The sequence below is a fragment of the Cutaneotrichosporon cavernicola genome, assembly GCF_030864355.1.
Source record: "Cutaneotrichosporon cavernicola HIS019 DNA, chromosome: 1".
NCBI lineage: Eukaryota > Fungi > Basidiomycota > Tremellomycetes > Trichosporonales > Trichosporonaceae > Cutaneotrichosporon > Cutaneotrichosporon cavernicola.
In genome coordinates this window covers 1186447-1202890 of record NC_083393.1, presented here as the reverse complement: position 1 = coordinate 1202890, position 16444 = coordinate 1186447, and the positions used below count along the sequence as shown (strand labels likewise).

General features: G+C 59.8%; 6 protein-coding genes across 6 annotated transcripts; 2 read left to right on the top strand and 4 right to left on the bottom strand.

The window, feature by feature from the left end:
• Nucleotides 1-219: 219 nt before the first annotated feature.
• Nucleotides 220-1521, bottom strand: CcaverHIS019_0104480 (uncharacterized protein; the record flags this gene model as incomplete). The annotated part of the gene is made up of 2 exons (XM_060600433.1): nucleotides 220-1317; nucleotides 1459-1521. 2 exons carry the CDS (start codon nucleotides 1519-1521, stop codon nucleotides 220-222), a joined length of 1161 nt encoding a protein of 386 aa, XP_060452996.1.
• A 1288-nt stretch (nucleotides 1522-2809) lies between these two features.
• On the top strand, nucleotides 2810-4035 carry CcaverHIS019_0104470 (uncharacterized protein; the record flags this gene model as incomplete). Its single annotated transcript, XM_060600422.1, has 3 exons — nucleotides 2810-2900; nucleotides 2934-3357; nucleotides 3474-4035. The coding sequence occupies 3 exons, from the start codon at nucleotides 2810-2812 to the stop codon at nucleotides 4033-4035; spliced, it is 1077 nt and encodes a 358-aa protein (XP_060452995.1).
• Nucleotides 4036-4263: 228 nt separating this feature from the next.
• On the top strand, nucleotides 4264-5850 carry CcaverHIS019_0104460 (uncharacterized protein; the record flags this gene model as incomplete). Its single annotated transcript, XM_060600411.1, has 4 exons — nucleotides 4264-4281; nucleotides 4320-4645; nucleotides 4800-5065; nucleotides 5273-5850. The coding sequence occupies 4 exons, from the start codon at nucleotides 4264-4266 to the stop codon at nucleotides 5848-5850; spliced, it is 1188 nt and encodes a 395-aa protein (XP_060452994.1).
• A 125-nt stretch (nucleotides 5851-5975) lies between these two features.
• On the bottom strand, nucleotides 5976-9197 carry CcaverHIS019_0104450 (uncharacterized protein; the record flags this gene model as incomplete). The annotated part of the gene is made up of 4 exons (XM_060600400.1): nucleotides 5976-6496; nucleotides 6530-7507; nucleotides 7543-8131; nucleotides 8166-9197. The coding sequence occupies 4 exons, from the start codon at nucleotides 9195-9197 to the stop codon at nucleotides 5976-5978; spliced, it is 3120 nt and encodes a 1039-aa protein (XP_060452993.1).
• Nucleotides 9198-9511: 314 nt separating this feature from the next.
• Nucleotides 9512-12436, bottom strand: CcaverHIS019_0104440 (uncharacterized protein; the record flags this gene model as incomplete). Its single annotated transcript, XM_060600389.1, has 4 exons — nucleotides 9512-10098; nucleotides 10146-11862; nucleotides 11909-12177; nucleotides 12385-12436. 4 exons carry the CDS (start codon nucleotides 12434-12436, stop codon nucleotides 9512-9514), a joined length of 2625 nt encoding a protein of 874 aa, XP_060452992.1.
• Nucleotides 12437-13082: 646 nt separating this feature from the next.
• TUP1 (uncharacterized protein) lies at nucleotides 13083-15564 on the bottom strand (the record flags this gene model as incomplete). Its single annotated transcript, XM_060600378.1, has 6 exons — nucleotides 13083-13594; nucleotides 13642-13870; nucleotides 13916-14597; nucleotides 14640-14721; nucleotides 14771-14942; nucleotides 15541-15564. 6 exons carry the CDS (start codon nucleotides 15562-15564, stop codon nucleotides 13083-13085), a joined length of 1701 nt encoding a protein of 566 aa, XP_060452991.1.
• Nucleotides 15565-16444: the final 880 nt, after the last annotated feature.

Sequence of the window (16444 nt, the reverse complement as noted above, 5' to 3'; positions counted from 1 at the left end):
GAGGATGGGCTGATAGGCTGGTTAATCATGGAGAGCCAGAGACCACCGTGGTTGGCTTCCTCAAACGTGTTCGCTTCCGAGCTTCAGCATAGCAGACCCATCAGCCAGCCAATTATCCCCAGCTTCATCACGGACGCGCGGACGGACTCACTCACAGCCGTACAACATAACCATAACAATGCTGCATGCAAAAGCAACCAGTCCTATCTATACAACAGTCTACGGGGTCTGGACGCGGGCGACGGCCGAGTGACTGGCCTGGACGCCAGTGGAGGCAAGCTTCTCGCGGCGCACCATCGAGGCCTGGTTGAGCTCGTCGAGGGTGGTGACCGTCACATCCCAGTCGATGCAAGCGTCGGTGATCGAGACGCCGTACTTCATCTGGTCACGGGGGAGATCCGAGCTCTGCTTGCCCTCGTTGAGGTGCGATTCGATCATGATCCCCGTAATGCCGAGCTCACCAGCAGCAATCTGCTTGGCCACCTCGGAAGCGACCTTGGGCTGATTCCGGTGGTCCTTGTTGCTGTTACCGTGGCTGCAGTCGACCATGATGGACGCGTGGGCCTCGGGGTTTTTCTTCTTCATGGCAGTGAGGGCGGTCTGGACGCTGGCCTCGTCAAAGTTGGGGCCGTGAGAGCCGCCACGCAGGATGACGTGCACGTCGTGGTTGCCGCTCGTCTTGACAATGGAAGCCATGCCCTGCTTGTTGATGCCGAGGAATCTGTGCGGGTGCGACGCCGACTGCATAGCGTCAATGGCGACAGTAACACCACCGTCGGTGCCGTTCTTGAAGCCGACGGGGAACGACACGCCCGACGCGAGCTCGCGGTGGAGCTGCGACTCGGTGGTACGGGCGCCAATCGCACCCCAGGTGACGAGGTCACCAATGAACTGGGGCGAGATGGTGTCGAGCAGCTCAGAGCCCACAGGCAGGCCCATCTCGAGGATGGTGCAGAGGAGCTTGCGGGCGGTACGGAGACCCTTGTTGATCTGGAACGAGTTGTCAATGTCCGGGTCGTTGATCAGGCCCTTCCACCCGACGGTGGTACGGGGCTTCTCAAAGTAAACGCGCATGACGACCTCGAGGCCGGGCCAGCGGTTCTCCTGCACGCCAGCGCGGAGGCGCTTGGCGTACTCGAGAGCCTGCTCAGGGTCGTGAATCGAGCAGGGGCCGACGACGACGAGCAGACGGTCGAGGGGGTCACGCCCACGCACAATCTGCGACGCGGTGCGGCGAGCAGCAGTGATGGTCGCGGCCGCAGCGGGGGGAACCGGGATCTCGTGGCGGAGAAGGTCGGGCGAGATCAGCGGGTCGTACTGGTTGTCAGCAGCCGAGCTAGTAAGGGTGGCTGTGGGGTTTGTGGAAAACGTGTCTCAAAAACGAGGTGGACCTGCTTGCCCGCCGGGCGGGCAAGAAAAGTCGGGTTGTCCCAGGTTGGAAAAAGTTGCTCTACTCACGCCCGTGACCTTGTCGTCCTCGAGGGGGCGGGTACGGTCGGGGGAAGGGGCAGCGACGGGCATTTTGGCAGCAGAGCTGGTTTTGTGTAGATGAGAGAAGGATGAGGAATCAAGAGATGGTGTCTTGACGGCCGAGTTTACAAAGTAATTGTGTCTTCCCTCCCGACTCGATATCTGACCCCCCTTTTGTCGAAATGTGGTTGGATGACAAGATTATTAGACTACCCCACGGGGATGAAGACATGATGTTGGGAATTTCCAAGACATCTTTGCGACAGTGCTCAGTGTCTAGACGATGACGATGATAACTAGAACGTTGAGGAGAGATTGTGAGCGAGATCTGCCTACATCTTGGAACTGATCAGGTGCAATAGATAATCAGGCGCGAGCGGGGGAGGGGCGACACGATGTGGGGGGTGATGGCTTCCCGGTCCGGGGATAACCGCGGGGCGGCCGGGCCGTCGACTGGAACATTGGGACACTACTTGCTACTTGATCATAGTGCTTGGGCATGTCAGCCAGGTACCTGTGATAATGATAATGATGGTCATCATGAGATGTCTGAGATAACGTGGAAGCACGGAACATGGAACGATGTTCATCGATCCGACTCGAATCAGTGCAAACATGCACAGCTGGCTGCACCAACCCTGGCCCATGGTCCACAACTTGCCGGGCGCCGATGCCCACACGGAGGTGCAGTGGTGGCTCAGCGCAGAAGATGTTTGGACGGCGAGCCTAGCCGGTGTGGGCGCTTCGCATGCGTCGTCGGTTGCCCCGGGCTCTGGGCTCTGGGCTCTGGGCTCGTGTCCCCGGGAGTAAGTGTCGCGTTACCGGTTTGCGGTTGGCGCGGTTCGATCCCGATACGCGATTGTTGCGACTTCCAACAGCCAAAAGAACTGCGGAACGTCATCGAACCACTAAGGACGGCTAAGAGGGCGGAAATGCCACGTCTGACTGGCTAATCACAGGCGGGATGCCGCACTCAAACAGCCACCGACGCCAGACGCCAAACGTCAACCAGGCACTTTACACTCGGTAATCGTGTTGGCAGTCACCGGTTGCAAGGAATTTACGAAACCAAGGAGCAACGAGATGCATTGCATCTGTAGTGTTGAAGCGCGGCAGTTTTACCCATGAGCAGCCCATGATTTATTTCAACTGGTGACGCAGTTGATCATGTGACGTGGTACAGGGTGAGTACCGCTTAGATTGCTCAGATTGCCCAGATTACCCAGATTTCCGTCGACAGCGGGTAGAGTCGACCGCGCGCACAGGCTTCAACCAACCCACTTATACCTATACTTTTGACGCAATTCTCGACTTTGCGTCTCCGCCCCGCACACCAGCCATGAACAAGCAAGCCGTCGTCGAGCGTGGACGCGCGCTCGCCCGCTCCCTCACCACTCGCGGCTCTCTATTCCCCTGGGTGCCCAAACCAAGTGAGCCTCCCTCCTTTCCCGACTAACAACAAGTCAAGCTTCTATTCCTCCTGCTCGTGTTCCTCAACTCGTCGTCGTTTGCATTCCTGTGGCATATCCGTGTCTGGTCGCACCCGATTAAGGCGTGGATCGCGGCCAAGACCCTCGGACACAGGCGGTACTGGGTCGGATGGAGGCGCAAACATGTCGCGGCGGGCGGGCTTGCTCACATGCGCGTCAAGACTTGGCGGCGCGCGCTGTTCGACGACTGCGACTACAACTTGCATCTCAGCAACTCGGCTTATGCAAAGTGCAGCGACGAGAACAAGATGAAGTTCTGCATCGACGCGTTTGCACCCTGCTTTGTCACGGGTATTCACATGGCGCTTGGCGCGAGCCACTGGCAGTTCCTGCGCGAGATTCCCATGGGGAGCAGCTATCTCATGGAGACGAGGATTGGAGGTTGGGGCGACAAGTGGTGAGTCCGTGCAGCGTCCGCGACGAGAAAACCTCGTCACTGCATAGGCGCAAGTGGGAGACAACCGGAGAAGAGCTGAACTCTTTTCTGGCACAGCCGACTCCTGCTGACCCCAGGATCCACTGCATCACCGAGTTCGTCATCTACCCACCCAAGGGCAAGAAACGGGTCCACAGGCCCGACGTGGCGGACAAGCCAACCGCCCTCCCGCACATTGACATCCCCAGCGGCACAGACAGCGGAGTAGACACTCCCGAGAACTGGGCGAACGGGTCTGCCAACGGGCATGCGACCGGTCCCAGCCACGACGAGCTGATGAAGCGCTTGATGGTGCAGGCTCGCGAACCCCGCGTCGACGGCGGCATCATAGCCTGCATCGCCGTCACCGACTACTGCTTCAAGCAGGGCCGGGTGACCGTTCCCCCCCGCATTGCGATGCACATGTCTCTCCTCTCCAACGACGAGGAGAGGCGCGCACACGCTCTCAAGCTCCTCACCAGTCCTGATGGGGGTGCAAAGTTCTGCCGCGGGGGATGGAAGGAGGATCCGTTGGCTTACGAGCTTGGGCTTGATGTCGCTCTTGGAGAGGATGGGACCCAGGCATGGGTAGAGGCGGGCAAGGAGTACATGGACGGTGTGGGGGCTCGTTTGCTCCAGGTCGCGCTTGCTAGTCCATAGTCCATAGGCAATACGGCTTAGTGTGACCCACCACTTGTAGCTAATTGGCTCGCGTCTGCATGCATCTAATACATTACTACATCATTGCATGTACTTGTGGACATGTTAGAGTGTCTTGCCTCGCTCTGATGGTCGATGGTGATGGTCAAAGCAACTGAATCACGTGACATCCCTGAGAATGACACAACGCCAAAGTCGGCGATCGCTCCCAACACCTCTCCGCCCACCATGGACGACTGGGATACAGTAAGCTCGACAATCTCAGAACTCGTAGCTGACATCAGGACGACTTTGAGCCGAAGCGTGTATTGCGTGCTGGCGACATGGCTTCGGCCTCGACTTCTGCGCCGTCCGCTGTTCTCGCGAACGTGACAGCCCCACCTCCGACCTCATCGGGCCTACCGTTGTCAGCGCCTACACCGGAGGGAATAGGAGCGCGCCCGATTCTCCTCGCCCGGAGACCCACCGCGCCGTCGCCTAGTCATCCGCAGCATCCTGCACACCTCGCCCAGCTTGTCCAACACGTCCCCCCACCCGAGACCCCGCCAGAGGACGATGACGAGTGGTTCCGCGGTGTGCCGGCCTCGAACCGCCAGATCTGGGACAGCGCGTGAGTCGTTACTCTCCCGCGTACAAGAGTGCTCTCATTTCTTTCGCCAGGCGTGAGCCTTCTGCGCAGAATGTTCCATTGTGCCCTCCTCCCCCCCCCTTTTCTCCTCCCTCCCACCCCCCTCCCCCCCGGGTTTGAGCAGCGCTAACCCCAGCAACCGCCCCGCAATCCAAATGACCGCCGCATCCGCCCCGCCCCCCAAACTCCAAATCCTGAAACGCGACGCTCCCCCGCGCCCAACCTCTGGCTCATCGAGCGGAACAGCCACCCCGAAAACCTTAGCCCAGAGGGAGGAGGAGTATCGTCTAGCCCGCGAGAGGATCTTCGGGAAGGAGAAGGACGAGGTCCCGTCCTCGTCGGCGTCGACTTCGTCCACTACTTCGGCTGAACCGACCCCGTGCGAGAGAGGCAACAGTGGGAGTGGGGAGAGGAGAAGTAATCGCGGCGGCCGACGTTCTGGTACTTCAACCCCGAGTGGGAGGAGCACGCCGGCAGCTGAGGAGCTCGGTCGCGCTGTGGCGCAGTTATCTCTCCGTCCGGGCTTGGGACCTGGGGTGGGGCCTGGGACTGGGATAGGGGTTGGAGCTGGTATGGGGCCTGTGATCGGGACTGGACCGGCTGCGCCAGGCGAGTTCGATCGCGGGTTCGATAAACTCGATGCGCGAAGGTATGCCGGACAGGCGTATGGCCGGCAGTATAGCTACTCCCAGACTTACCAGACACCGACGTACCAGAGCCAAACCTACCAGTCCCAGTCGTACCAGAGCTATCAGGCTCAAGGCCAGGGATACCGATACTCTGCGTACGAGGCCCAGACTTTTGGACCACGATATGCCCCTCCCCAGCAGCAACCTCAGCAGCAACCGCACCAACACGCGCCGCGCCCCCAGCCGTACCAGTACTATAACGCGCAGTACGTTCCTGCGCCGCATGCGCCGAGCGCACATTCGCAGGCGCTTCCTCCGCAGAACGCACAGGCTGTCCCTCATGTCACGGGACAGTCACAGGCCCCACATGCATACACGCCGCAGGCACAGAACACGCCGCCTTATGCCTACGATTCGGGACACACTCCACCCATGGCGTCGACAGCTACGCGCCCAAACCCGCCCGTTCCACCAATACAGCAGCGCGGGATTGGCGGTGGCGGCGTGCTCCGCCAGCCGAGAGGGCCGGGGCAGGGAGGGTTCGGTAAGCCGCCGTAGACTATGCATAGATCGTTGCTCGAGAACAACAGGGTGTGAGGTGCATGCGTCTACCCACGTAGTGGCATTGTCCGACATCTAGGCTTCGTGTGCACACTCGGCGCTTCTCCACCAGCGCCTGCGCGTCACCCCTCACTCCCCTCACGCCAACCGTCCATCTCGCCCTGCAGCTCGGTCGTCCGCTTCTCCGTGAGCGCCAGCACATCCTTTGTCTGCACGGCACGCTTGAACCCATGCTGCAGCGAGACGAGCTTGTCCGCACTCCACAGGCGGCTCGTAATCCCCCCAATCGCAGAGAACAAATCCCCCACGGATTCACAAGCACAAATATCCGCTTCGTTGAGCTTGAGAACGGCGAGCGCGACGCGGAAGAGCACGTCGTGCCCCTCTACCAGCAACACGTCCCATACCCGGAACAACGTCTCGACGGGCAGGCAGTCGGTGAAGAGCGAGAGGAACCAGCCGAAAGTGAGGGCCGTCAGGTCGACCCCGAGCGCCGCTAAGTGTTGAGAGATCTTTGGGAGGTGTGCTGTAACGAGGTCGGAGAGGACGAGCTGGTCTGCTCGCGAGCCGAGGAGAGAGGGCGAGTAAAAGTCGGCCGGGAGGAGGCGTTCGATGATACAGTGAAGTACCCAGAAGGCTTGTTCTGATGTCAGCGAGTGTTGGCAAACAAGCTCACCCTCGTCCTCGTAGGTCAGGAGCAGCGTCGCGGTGAGCATGTTCATGCCCTGGCAGTACCCGACTGCGGGGTTGTGCCACGAATACGCTGTCAACACGCGCCGCAACTTGGCGACACCCGGCCCGTCACCCCCGAAGAACACGTTGCCCGGGAACGTTCTCCCGACGTCCTTCTCGATCTCGGTCATGACCGGGCTCCTGTCGTCCTTGTGCACGGATAAAATCTCGGCATACTCTCCGGGAACGAGCAGGTCGCGCGCGCCCGAGCACTCGGCCCACACATCGCCGCGGTACGGCATCGGAATGCCTTTGCGCACGAGCCGCAAGAATGCGCGGTACTCTTCTGCGCCCTTGCTGGTTCCTCCCAGGGCGACGACCTGCGCGAGCGCGCCGCCGACGCCGACATCCTGGTTTCCGCGGCGGCCGCGCGTGCGCTTGCGCAGGAATGCATCCCACTCGGCCGTGCGCGCGCGCTGCTGCTTGTCGTGGATGTCTGTGAGCTGGTCGAGCAACGACGAGACGGTGAGGCGCGAGGCGGCTGCTGCCGCGGCGGCGGAAGCGCTCCCGTCTGCGATGCCAGAGGACGCGCCGCGCACGCTGACGCTCACCTGCTCCGCCGCTGTTATGGGCTTGCTCGGAGCAGGCGCGTACGAGCGTGTCCGCGCTCGACTCGGCGTGCCGTCTACCCGCCCATTGGGCGGCGTCCCAGCCGGCGAGCGCTGAGGCGATAGCGTCGCCGTGGACTTGTCGCTCTTCGTCGAGGTCAATGTTGGGCGGCGCTCGTGTTGGCGACGCTCCGGCGTGTGGTCCACGATTGGCACGTTGAGGGAGGAGGGCAACGCGGCTGCGCGCTTCACCTTCGGCGCGGGGGGCGGAGTGGGCTTGCGCGGCGCCTCGGGGATGTGACCCGTAAGCGACATGGGCGCTGGCGTGCCGACGCGGCTCGCGTCCTTCAACATGCTGGCGTGCTGGATGTCGTCTGGTGTCAACTTTCGTGGGGGAGGTCAAGCTCACATATGAAGCCATACCGATCGGTAAGAGGCGGCTGATCGCTCGTGAATCGCGTCGCGGTAGTAAGTTTGGTCCTTGAGCTCTGGAAGAAGGACCCGAGATTCTGCCTCGACAACAAGACCGTCGGCGGCCTCGTCTCGTCTGGCACAATGCTGCTCAGCTCTACGCTGGGTGGTGGCGTGTCTGCTGACGGGCTCGTGGTATTAGGTGAGTGGTCAGGGGAAGGGAGGGCCTGCGCCATGGCTGTGGTGGGGAAGGGGCGAGACGAAGCGCGATGCAGCAGTGCGGGTCTCGGTCGGGCAGGTTCCCCCAGGCCATCGATCGCCGCCTTGCCGTGCTTGAGCAGCGTGCGACCGACTGCCACGGTCGCGGCTATGGCGTGGTCGCCATACCCGTGAGCGTCAGCAGTAGAGGTAGACGCTTGTTGGCTGCCTACGCTCGCCGCACGCGATCTTGCCCGAGCCCGCCCAGGTGGATCGCGAGACATAATGCCCGCGTCGCGCGCCCCGCTCACCAGCGTATGAGCAAGGGAGGCCACGAGCGGCTCCGCCTCCCTCAACAGGATACTCGCCGGGTCGGGGGTCAGGATCCGCTGTCGTTAGGAGAAAAAGCAAAAGCGGACTCACAGTGGCGAGGAAGATGGCCCGCAATGCCGGAGTGCTCCCACCATCGCCGCGGCGCCACTCGTCTTCCTCTTCCACGGCGCTGGGGGCGACGCTCGCATTGCTCTTCCGCTGCGGTCGCCAACCCCACATGTTCATCCCCCACCGCCGTGCCGTCGGTGAGGCGAGATCTGGCCCGGTCGCGCTGGCACCGCGCGGACGATCCAGTGTCAGCGTGCTGCGTGTGCTCTTGGTGCTCAAGATGCTGGCGTGGGAGGGTGTTGGAGATTTGGGACGGATCGGGACTGCCGACTTGAGTTGTGATTGGGGAAGTGGTTCTGCCAGCGCTAACGCTAGTGCACCGCGGGCCGGGGAGGCGAGGGAGGTAGAGAGGGCGTCGGCAAGGGAGTCGTGTATGCGCTGCGTATCGCTCGTTCTTCGCTCCTCACCCCGCAGCCGCGCATTCTCTTGTTCTAACCGGGCAACGACTTCCCGAAGTTCGCGCACCGCCCGACTTAGGACTTTGACGGGGTGGTCGCGTTGCGTCGCGGGTGGTGACGGAGGGAAGAGAGGCTCCTCCTCCTGTTCTTGTGGACGGTACGCCTCCCACCCGCGCTCGAAAGGTGTGAGGAAGGACGCGAGGTCTGCCTCGGGCATGTCTTCGAAGCGGGTATCGAGGAGAGTGATCTCATCGCGCGCCAGGCTGTCCAGCGCATGGAATGAACGTGGGCGGGCTGGTGAGTCGCGCGCGCGCCGACCATTAGCCGCGGGGCGAGAGGGACCAATACCGAGCAGGTCTGCGTCCGGCACGTTGAAGCTCCCAGTTGTCGTGACACGCTCCAGTCCCGGTGACGTTGGCGAGATGGAGTCGGAGGCAGCAACCGCTGACGACGGCGTGTGCACCCTTCCACCCGCGTCGGAGGTGGAACGCGTTCCGCGCTTGCCTGCAGCGAGCGGGTGGTCGTCGGGGATTGCGAGGTGGGGTGCTCTGGTGGGGGAGCTCGACGCGGTTGCGGCAGGACGCAACGTCGGGGCCTCGGATGGGGGTGAGGTCATCGCGTTGAGAGCGGATTAAACAGAGGAAGAGGCGTCGTGGATAGTGTAATGTTGATGTTGTGGAGGTTGGCGGTGGTCGATCACTGCTGCTCGATAACGTACTTGGCCTTGATAGCTTGATACCAAGTCGCGTCATTGCCGCGTGGCTAGACCCTACCCTAGGCGCCTAGGCGGCCATCATCTATACCAACTATCACCATCAACTAGCTAGAGAGCTTTGCTGGTCCCCACAGAGCTTGCATTGCAAAGACCGGCCGGACAGCTATGCATGCAAACGAGACTACAGCGTGACGTACAGAATCCTCTCCGTCACCTCACACCGCCGCCAGACGCGTCAGGTACCGCTCAAAGACACGCTTTCCATTCCGCAGATTGAGTAAACGGATGCGCTCGTTGGCAAGATGTCCCGCATCCGATGACTGTCCAAGAGGGAGGTGGACACAAGGCGCAGCAAACTCGCGCTCGAGCCAACTCATGGTAGGCACTGTACCGCCTTCACGGATTTTAAGCGGGGCCACGCCCCACACGTCCTTGATCGCATCTTCCAGCGCACGGAAGTAGGGGTTGTCCAAGCTTGCCAGCCACCACGCCGCCGCGTGTGTCACGTTCACCTCTAGTTTGTTCGGTGTGTTAAACTCGGCAAACTTGGAGTGGCAGAACTTGGTGAGGCACTCGACAATGTCGTCGATGTCCTGGTCTGGGACGATGCGCATCGCAATGTCCGCCTGGACGCACCTCGAGATGACAGTCTTGTTCGGCGCAGACGTTGTGGAGATGTTCGCGATTGAGAACGTCGGCTGGCACCATACGCGCCTGAGCTCGTCCGCGTCTCGGCCAGAGACACGTGCGACGTTCCTGAGCAGCTCTGCCTCGATCTCCGTCTTCGGCCGCACCTTGTCGTCTGCCAGTCAGCTAGAACCGAAGTTTAGTGCTGTTGCGTAAACTCACAGAACCCAGGAACGTTGACGCCGGTGGTGTCTGCCAAGCTCGAAAGGAGCTGGACGAGGTCGAACATTGGCTCTTTCACTAAGCCACCCTCGACACCGTTGTGCGCGTCCTCACCGCCGCTTTGTACCATGAGCTGAGCGTATACGACGCCACGCATACCGTAGACGACACACGGGTCGTCCTCGTCGATCCAGGTCGAGTTGGCTAAGAGCACAACGTCGATGTGCCCAATAGATTCCTTGTGCTTGCGCACGGAGTTGGCGAATCCGCGGGAGCCTGCCTCCTCCTCACCCTCGACGATCATGACGAGATCTACGTCAAGCTCACGGCGCTGCTGTAAGGCAGCCGCCGCACAAGCGACGGCCAGGACAGGACCCTTGTTGTCGCTCACACCGCGGCCGTACAGGTAGCCATTCCTGCCGTTCAGCTCCCATGGGTCGCTCTCCCAGTCCTTCTCGCCGGCTGGCTGAACGTCGTAGTGGCCGTAGAACAGCACGCGCTTACGTGGCTTACCAGTGTCACGGCCCTGGAACGTTGCCAGTACAAGCGGGTTCTTTCCCGGGTCTCCCGACAGCATCTCGGATCGCGCGCCGAGCTGTCCGAGGATCTTGTGCAGGAGATGCGCACCTTGCCTGCAACTCTCACGGTGCTTCTCATCCGAAACGGTCGGAATTGCCACGAGCTTGGACAGCGCGTACAGCATGACGTCGGCGTTGCTCTCGAGGTCTACCTCGACGTCGGTGTCGTGGATTGATTTGAGTGAGGTACCCAGCGACGTCCAAATTTTGACAAACGAGTCGTTGCCCGCGGTAATGAGCTCGTATCCTGGCCCAGCCGCCGCTCGCACAATGGTACACGCCAGCACGGAGTCACCATGCGCGTTGAAGGCTGCCGTGCAGTCGAAAGCGCCGTTGATGCGGAGCACGCGCCCGTCGGCCGCACCCGTATACACGTCGCTCCCTAGGACGGTCATAGCCATAACGTCTGACTCATGCGCCTCAATGGTGCGGATCCTAGCTCCCGTCTCGAGATCCCACACGTCGATCTCACCATCCTGTAGGCCAGCGTAGAGGAGTGAGTCACGGTGCGCGAAGCTCAGGACGGCACCGGTTAAACCGTTGAACTCGCGTACAAGGCTGAGTCCACCACCGGGGTTGCAATGCCAGATTTTGATGTCCGAGTCGCCGCTTCCGCTTGCGAGCCACCACGTCCCGTCAAGGCGCCTGATCATCTCCAAGGCGTACACATAGCCGTAATGTGCGGAGAAGACGATCGAGTCGCAGTCAACTTCAAACTCCACAGCCTCTGGCTCCGCCTCAACCTCCCTCTCGACGGACAGGTATGTCGACCTGCTACCGCAGACTGGCTGCGCCATCGGCGTTCGCGGAGTGGAGGTGCCACTACGTACGTCGGCTGGAGGGGTGTCGAAGAACGTGTGAGGCTTGTACCGCCCAGACCGCTGGCTCGGTGTGGATGCGCCGTTGCTCTGCTGGATACTCAGGCTCTGGGACACGGCCACGAGCGAGGGCACTCCTCCGTTCGAGCTTTCGCCCGGCAGCGGCTTGCCAAAGTTGACCCACTCGATGGACGTGTTCTGGGCGCCGAAGTAGAGCGTTCCGCCAGCTCGATCGTCCCACGCCAGCGAGTAGATGTCCCCAGACGTGTTGTCGCAAGGGTTGATGATGTAGAGGGGTTGGAAAGTCTTGGTCGACCAGATCTGCCTGTCAGCTGCATGCCTCAGAACAGATAAGCTGTCCACTCACGCGAACATCACCAGCACTACTGGAGGCCACAAGCCATCCTTTCTCCTTGACGATCAGAAGCGCCAGCACGCTTCCTTCATGGCCGAGCAGCCTGAACAGTGGCTGTAACGAAGAGCGCGAGAATACAGTGATCTCGTTGTCGCGGCTCTGACAGCCAGCGTAGACATGCTTGTCGTCCGCTGCGAGGCTGAGCACGCGCCCGTTCCCAACGCTTAAGATGTGGCTTAACTGAGGACTCGACCCCATCCTTTGGCGCGTGAGTGAGTCGCCTATTGTTAAAAAAGACAATGGAGCACGTGAGGTGGAAGATGGGCCAAACGGAGCGAGCGTAGGATGTGTTTCCGCAAAGATGGACGCGGGCGAGAGATGGAGATGGTCAGGCAGGAACAGGGCAAGAACAGTGAGCAAGCGAGACCCCAATATGAGGCAGAAGGAATGTCAGCGCCATACTCCTAAAGACGAGTGGACCAACTCACCGCGGCGCATAGCCTCTGGGATGGCGTCGTGAACGTTGCCCAATGGCGACATTTTACAATCTGATCTCGTGCACAGACGCTTGTCACGTTGTTACTCGCTTGGTGGTCAGCGCGTTGAGAGGTCTGGGGGTTTGCGATCGGTTGCAGATGAAGGTGGTGGGTTGCCCAAAGTGGAGGCGCTTGAGGAAGTTTGGTCTGTGGGCCTTGGGCCTTGGGGGGAAGTATGAATGGGTAAACTGGACGCGCGAAGCTGGATGTGGCTGGCTGTAAGAGTTTGAAAGCACCTTTTACGCCTTGAACTGGTTTAACTGAAGCTTCTCACTTTGATCAGTTGAGAGATGGGTAAATCCAAGAATGGAGAGAATGAGAATATGGTGGATGTGATCATCGGCAACCTTGTCAACTTGTCAGGCACATTACATTAACCAGTTAACCAGTTAGCCAAACACTCTAAACAAACTCCAAATCTCAACCCTACTAATCACGTCACCACTACATCACATTATAAATGTCCACACCCATTCATTCCCTCTGTCAACCAACGCCGACTCGCACTCGACTCAACTTGCCCATCAAAAGCAATGATAACAAGTAAACATTCATCGTCTCATCCCAACCGATACACTAGAGGAAACCCATACTGCCAAGTATCTATATACCCATCTGCTTCACTCCCTTCCCTTCCCCTCTCCACGCTCCTAAGGTGGCCCATAGCTCCAGATCCTGGCATGGCAGTCTCCAGAACCAGAGGCTAAGAGGCCACCTGAGCGCGCGAGATCAATGGAGATGACCGAGTTCTTATGTCCCTGCAACATGAACTGTGCCTGTCCGCTCAGGATGTCCCAGAACTCGATCGAACGATCCTTCGAGCCAGAAACGACCCATCGTCCGTCAGGAGAGATGGCCACCGATAGGACGTAGTCCTTGTGCCCGTTCAAGGTCGATGCGCAGCTGCCGAGGCCCTTCTCCACGTCCTTCGAGCTCGCCGAAGGATGCTCCACAGCGCGCTTGGTCTGCGTGACGTCCCAGACACGAAGGGTGCGATCGAGGGAACCGGAGACCAGCGACTTGCCGTCAGGAGAGAACGCAACACTGTACACAGAGTCCTTGTGTCCCTTGAGCCTCTCGACCTGCTGCCCAGTCTGCACATTCCATACGCGCACCATCGTGTCGAGCGAGCCAGCAGCGACTAGTTTTCCGTCGGGAGACACTGGTGGTTGTCAGTAACGGCTAGGAAAGGCGAAACGTGGTACTCACGAGCCACAGATGTAATGCCTGCATCGATCGGGCCATGCTCGTTGTGGATGAAGTCCTCAATGCGCAGATCAAAGACGCAAGCGCCCTTCTCAATGTCCCAGACACGCGCAGACTTGTCGCCAGAGCCCGAGACGAGGAAGCGCCCATCTCTGCTGAAGTCTAACGAGTAGATCTCCTGCATGTGACCCTGTAGAAGGTGGCGGATGCGCTGCTGCTTGATATCCCAGATCTGGGCGTTAGCTCTGTTGCGACCGAGGATGGGGATGAAACTAACCCTGATCTGGCGGTCCTCTGCACCGGTAGCAAGGAACTTGCCGTCGGGGCTGAAGCAGATGCTGCGAATGTAGAGATCACCTGTCCGGGTTGCCGACTCGTCTAGGAGCACACACGTCTTTGCGCCCGTTTTCGTGTCGTAGATTTGCGCGGTGCGGTTGCACCCAGTGGCAAGGTACTTGCCATCGTTGGAGAACTTGACACAGCAGACGACCGTGTCATGCACGAGAGAGTGAACCAACGATACGTCCAACTGCTTCTTGACCTTGGGAGACCAGATAGCAAACCAATCGGACCCCTCCTTCTTCAGTTCGCGCGAGACGTTCTCTGGGTCAAGGTCAGAGAGCAACGGGGTGGGGCTGCCCTGTGGGGGAACGGAGCGAGATTCGTGGCGGTCGATACCAGTGGACATTGGCCGCGGGATGGGAGGGGGAGGGTATGATGAGCGTGAGACAACAAGGTCGCCGCCGTTCGCTGGTGGTGCCAGAGGAGGGTAGCCGTCGGGGCCACGGGTGTCCCTCTCGCGCTCGCGCTCACGCTCACGCCGGTCGCGCTCTCGCTCACGATCGACATCCGTCGATGGTGCACGATGCGGTGGGGAGGTGGGCATTGGCCCATTGGAAGCCGCAGCAGCACGCAACATCTCGTTCTCTCGCCGGAGTCGCGCAATCTCGGCCTCTTGTCTGGACAGTGAGCAAGGAACGCGGTAAACAGATAATGCTCACTCTTGGCCGCGCTTGGTGTGCTGAGCCTCCAAGTCATATAGAGCCTTCCGGATCCCGGCCAACTCTTGAATTTGACTGGTAACTGCAGTGGTCAGCTTCCGTGCGGAATCAGCTGGGTGTTTAACACTCACGTTGGCCCTCAAATTCATCCCTCTGGGCTTTCCATCCGGCTGCCTCGGCGAGAGCAACATCGTACTCGCCCTTGATCATGTCAAAGGCCTCCAACAGGCGAGAAGACGCCTGCGGGGGAACATTGGAAGGCGGTCCGCCACCCTGGGGAGCAGCAGGGGGAAGTCGGTGATGCTGCGATTGAACAGCCGGGCAAGCGAGTTTCACCATGGATGAGGCGATGCAAGCAGACAGTTTGATGTGGTGAATGAGCAAGTTGGTCATGTGACCGTGCGCAAACAAGGCGGAAAGGGGCGAGACGCACAGGCGCACGCGTGGACGTGTGGGCAAGGGATTGACAAGCGCGAGTCGTGCGACGCAGGAGGCACGTTGAAGCGAGATCAAGAAGGGAGGAGGAGGAGGAGGATGAGGAGGAGGATGAGGAGGAATGCGACGGCGGCGGCGGCGGTGGCGGCGGCAGTGGCGAGCAGTGAAGACACACACGTACGCAGCGCAAGGTGAGGCCAGAAGCAGAAGGGCGTCAGTTGCAAGTGCAGGGCGTAAATGTCGAGTTGAGCGAGAAGGAAGGTGACATGGGCAAGGGAGACACTGTCAGCACCCGCATTGTCCAAGAGATGGAATGTGGAGGAATAAAGGAAAGCACTCGCAGCGCTTCACGCACGCGAAAGCTTGATAGCATGCAGGATGGCCACATGATTGAACATGAGAAGGGAGAGGAAGGTTGCATTGCAGAGAGAGGCAAAGGTGACCAAGGGGTTTGGATGACACTCACGTTGTAGATGCCGGGGGGTTGCATTGTGTTTGTGGGTATTCAAGTCGAGGATGAAAACAAGAAATGTGAAAGCACAGAGAGGGGATGGGATGAGCACAGAGGAGGAGGACCGAGTGAAATCCAGTCTGGGCGTCAAGTCAGAACTAGGCTCAAGCTCAAGAGGAGGGCTAGTGTCTCGAGATGTCGTTTTGTGTTGTGGGAAAGCCACGAGGATTGAGGGTGTGTCGCGATAGATCCGAGCACTGTACGTCCGTGGCGGAGAATGCGCAGCCAAAGTTGGGCGGGATGCTTGCAAGCGATAGCGTTGATAGGATGCGTTAAAGGACAGCGTCCTCTGTGTGTAGATGGAGGGTTAACGCCCAATGAGGAGGATGGCGGATGGCGGATGGAGTATTGAGTTGAATGAAATGAATGGATGGGTGAATGGATGGAAGGAAGGATGGAAGGAAGGAGATGAGTTGAGTGAAGGATAAAGGAAGGAAGAAAGGGTATTGAGGTTGAGTGGAGACCCAACTGACTAAAGTGACCCCCTAAGTACAGTGAGTATTAACGTTGGAGAGGAATGGAGACTTTGGGTGTGGTCTATCGATTGGGTGGGGGGGGGGGGTCCACGAGCCACGGGGGTCTAGGTCCAGGGGGGGGGGGGAGTTGTGGGTGGGGCAATTTGGTGAGAGTGGAGTTGGATGGGATAGATTATTGTGCATCCGATGACTGAGGCCGTGACCATGGAAGCATAGCACAGGGCGCACAGTCACACAGGGCAGACAGTCACACAGGGCTACCACTCTTTACACTTAGCTTGCTAGAGACAGTTTGGTGTGTGCCTGAACTTCGGCCTTTCCGGCATGACTACTAGGTGTGCTGCCTAGCGCACAAGCCACGCGCCTTCTGCACCACTCTGGCT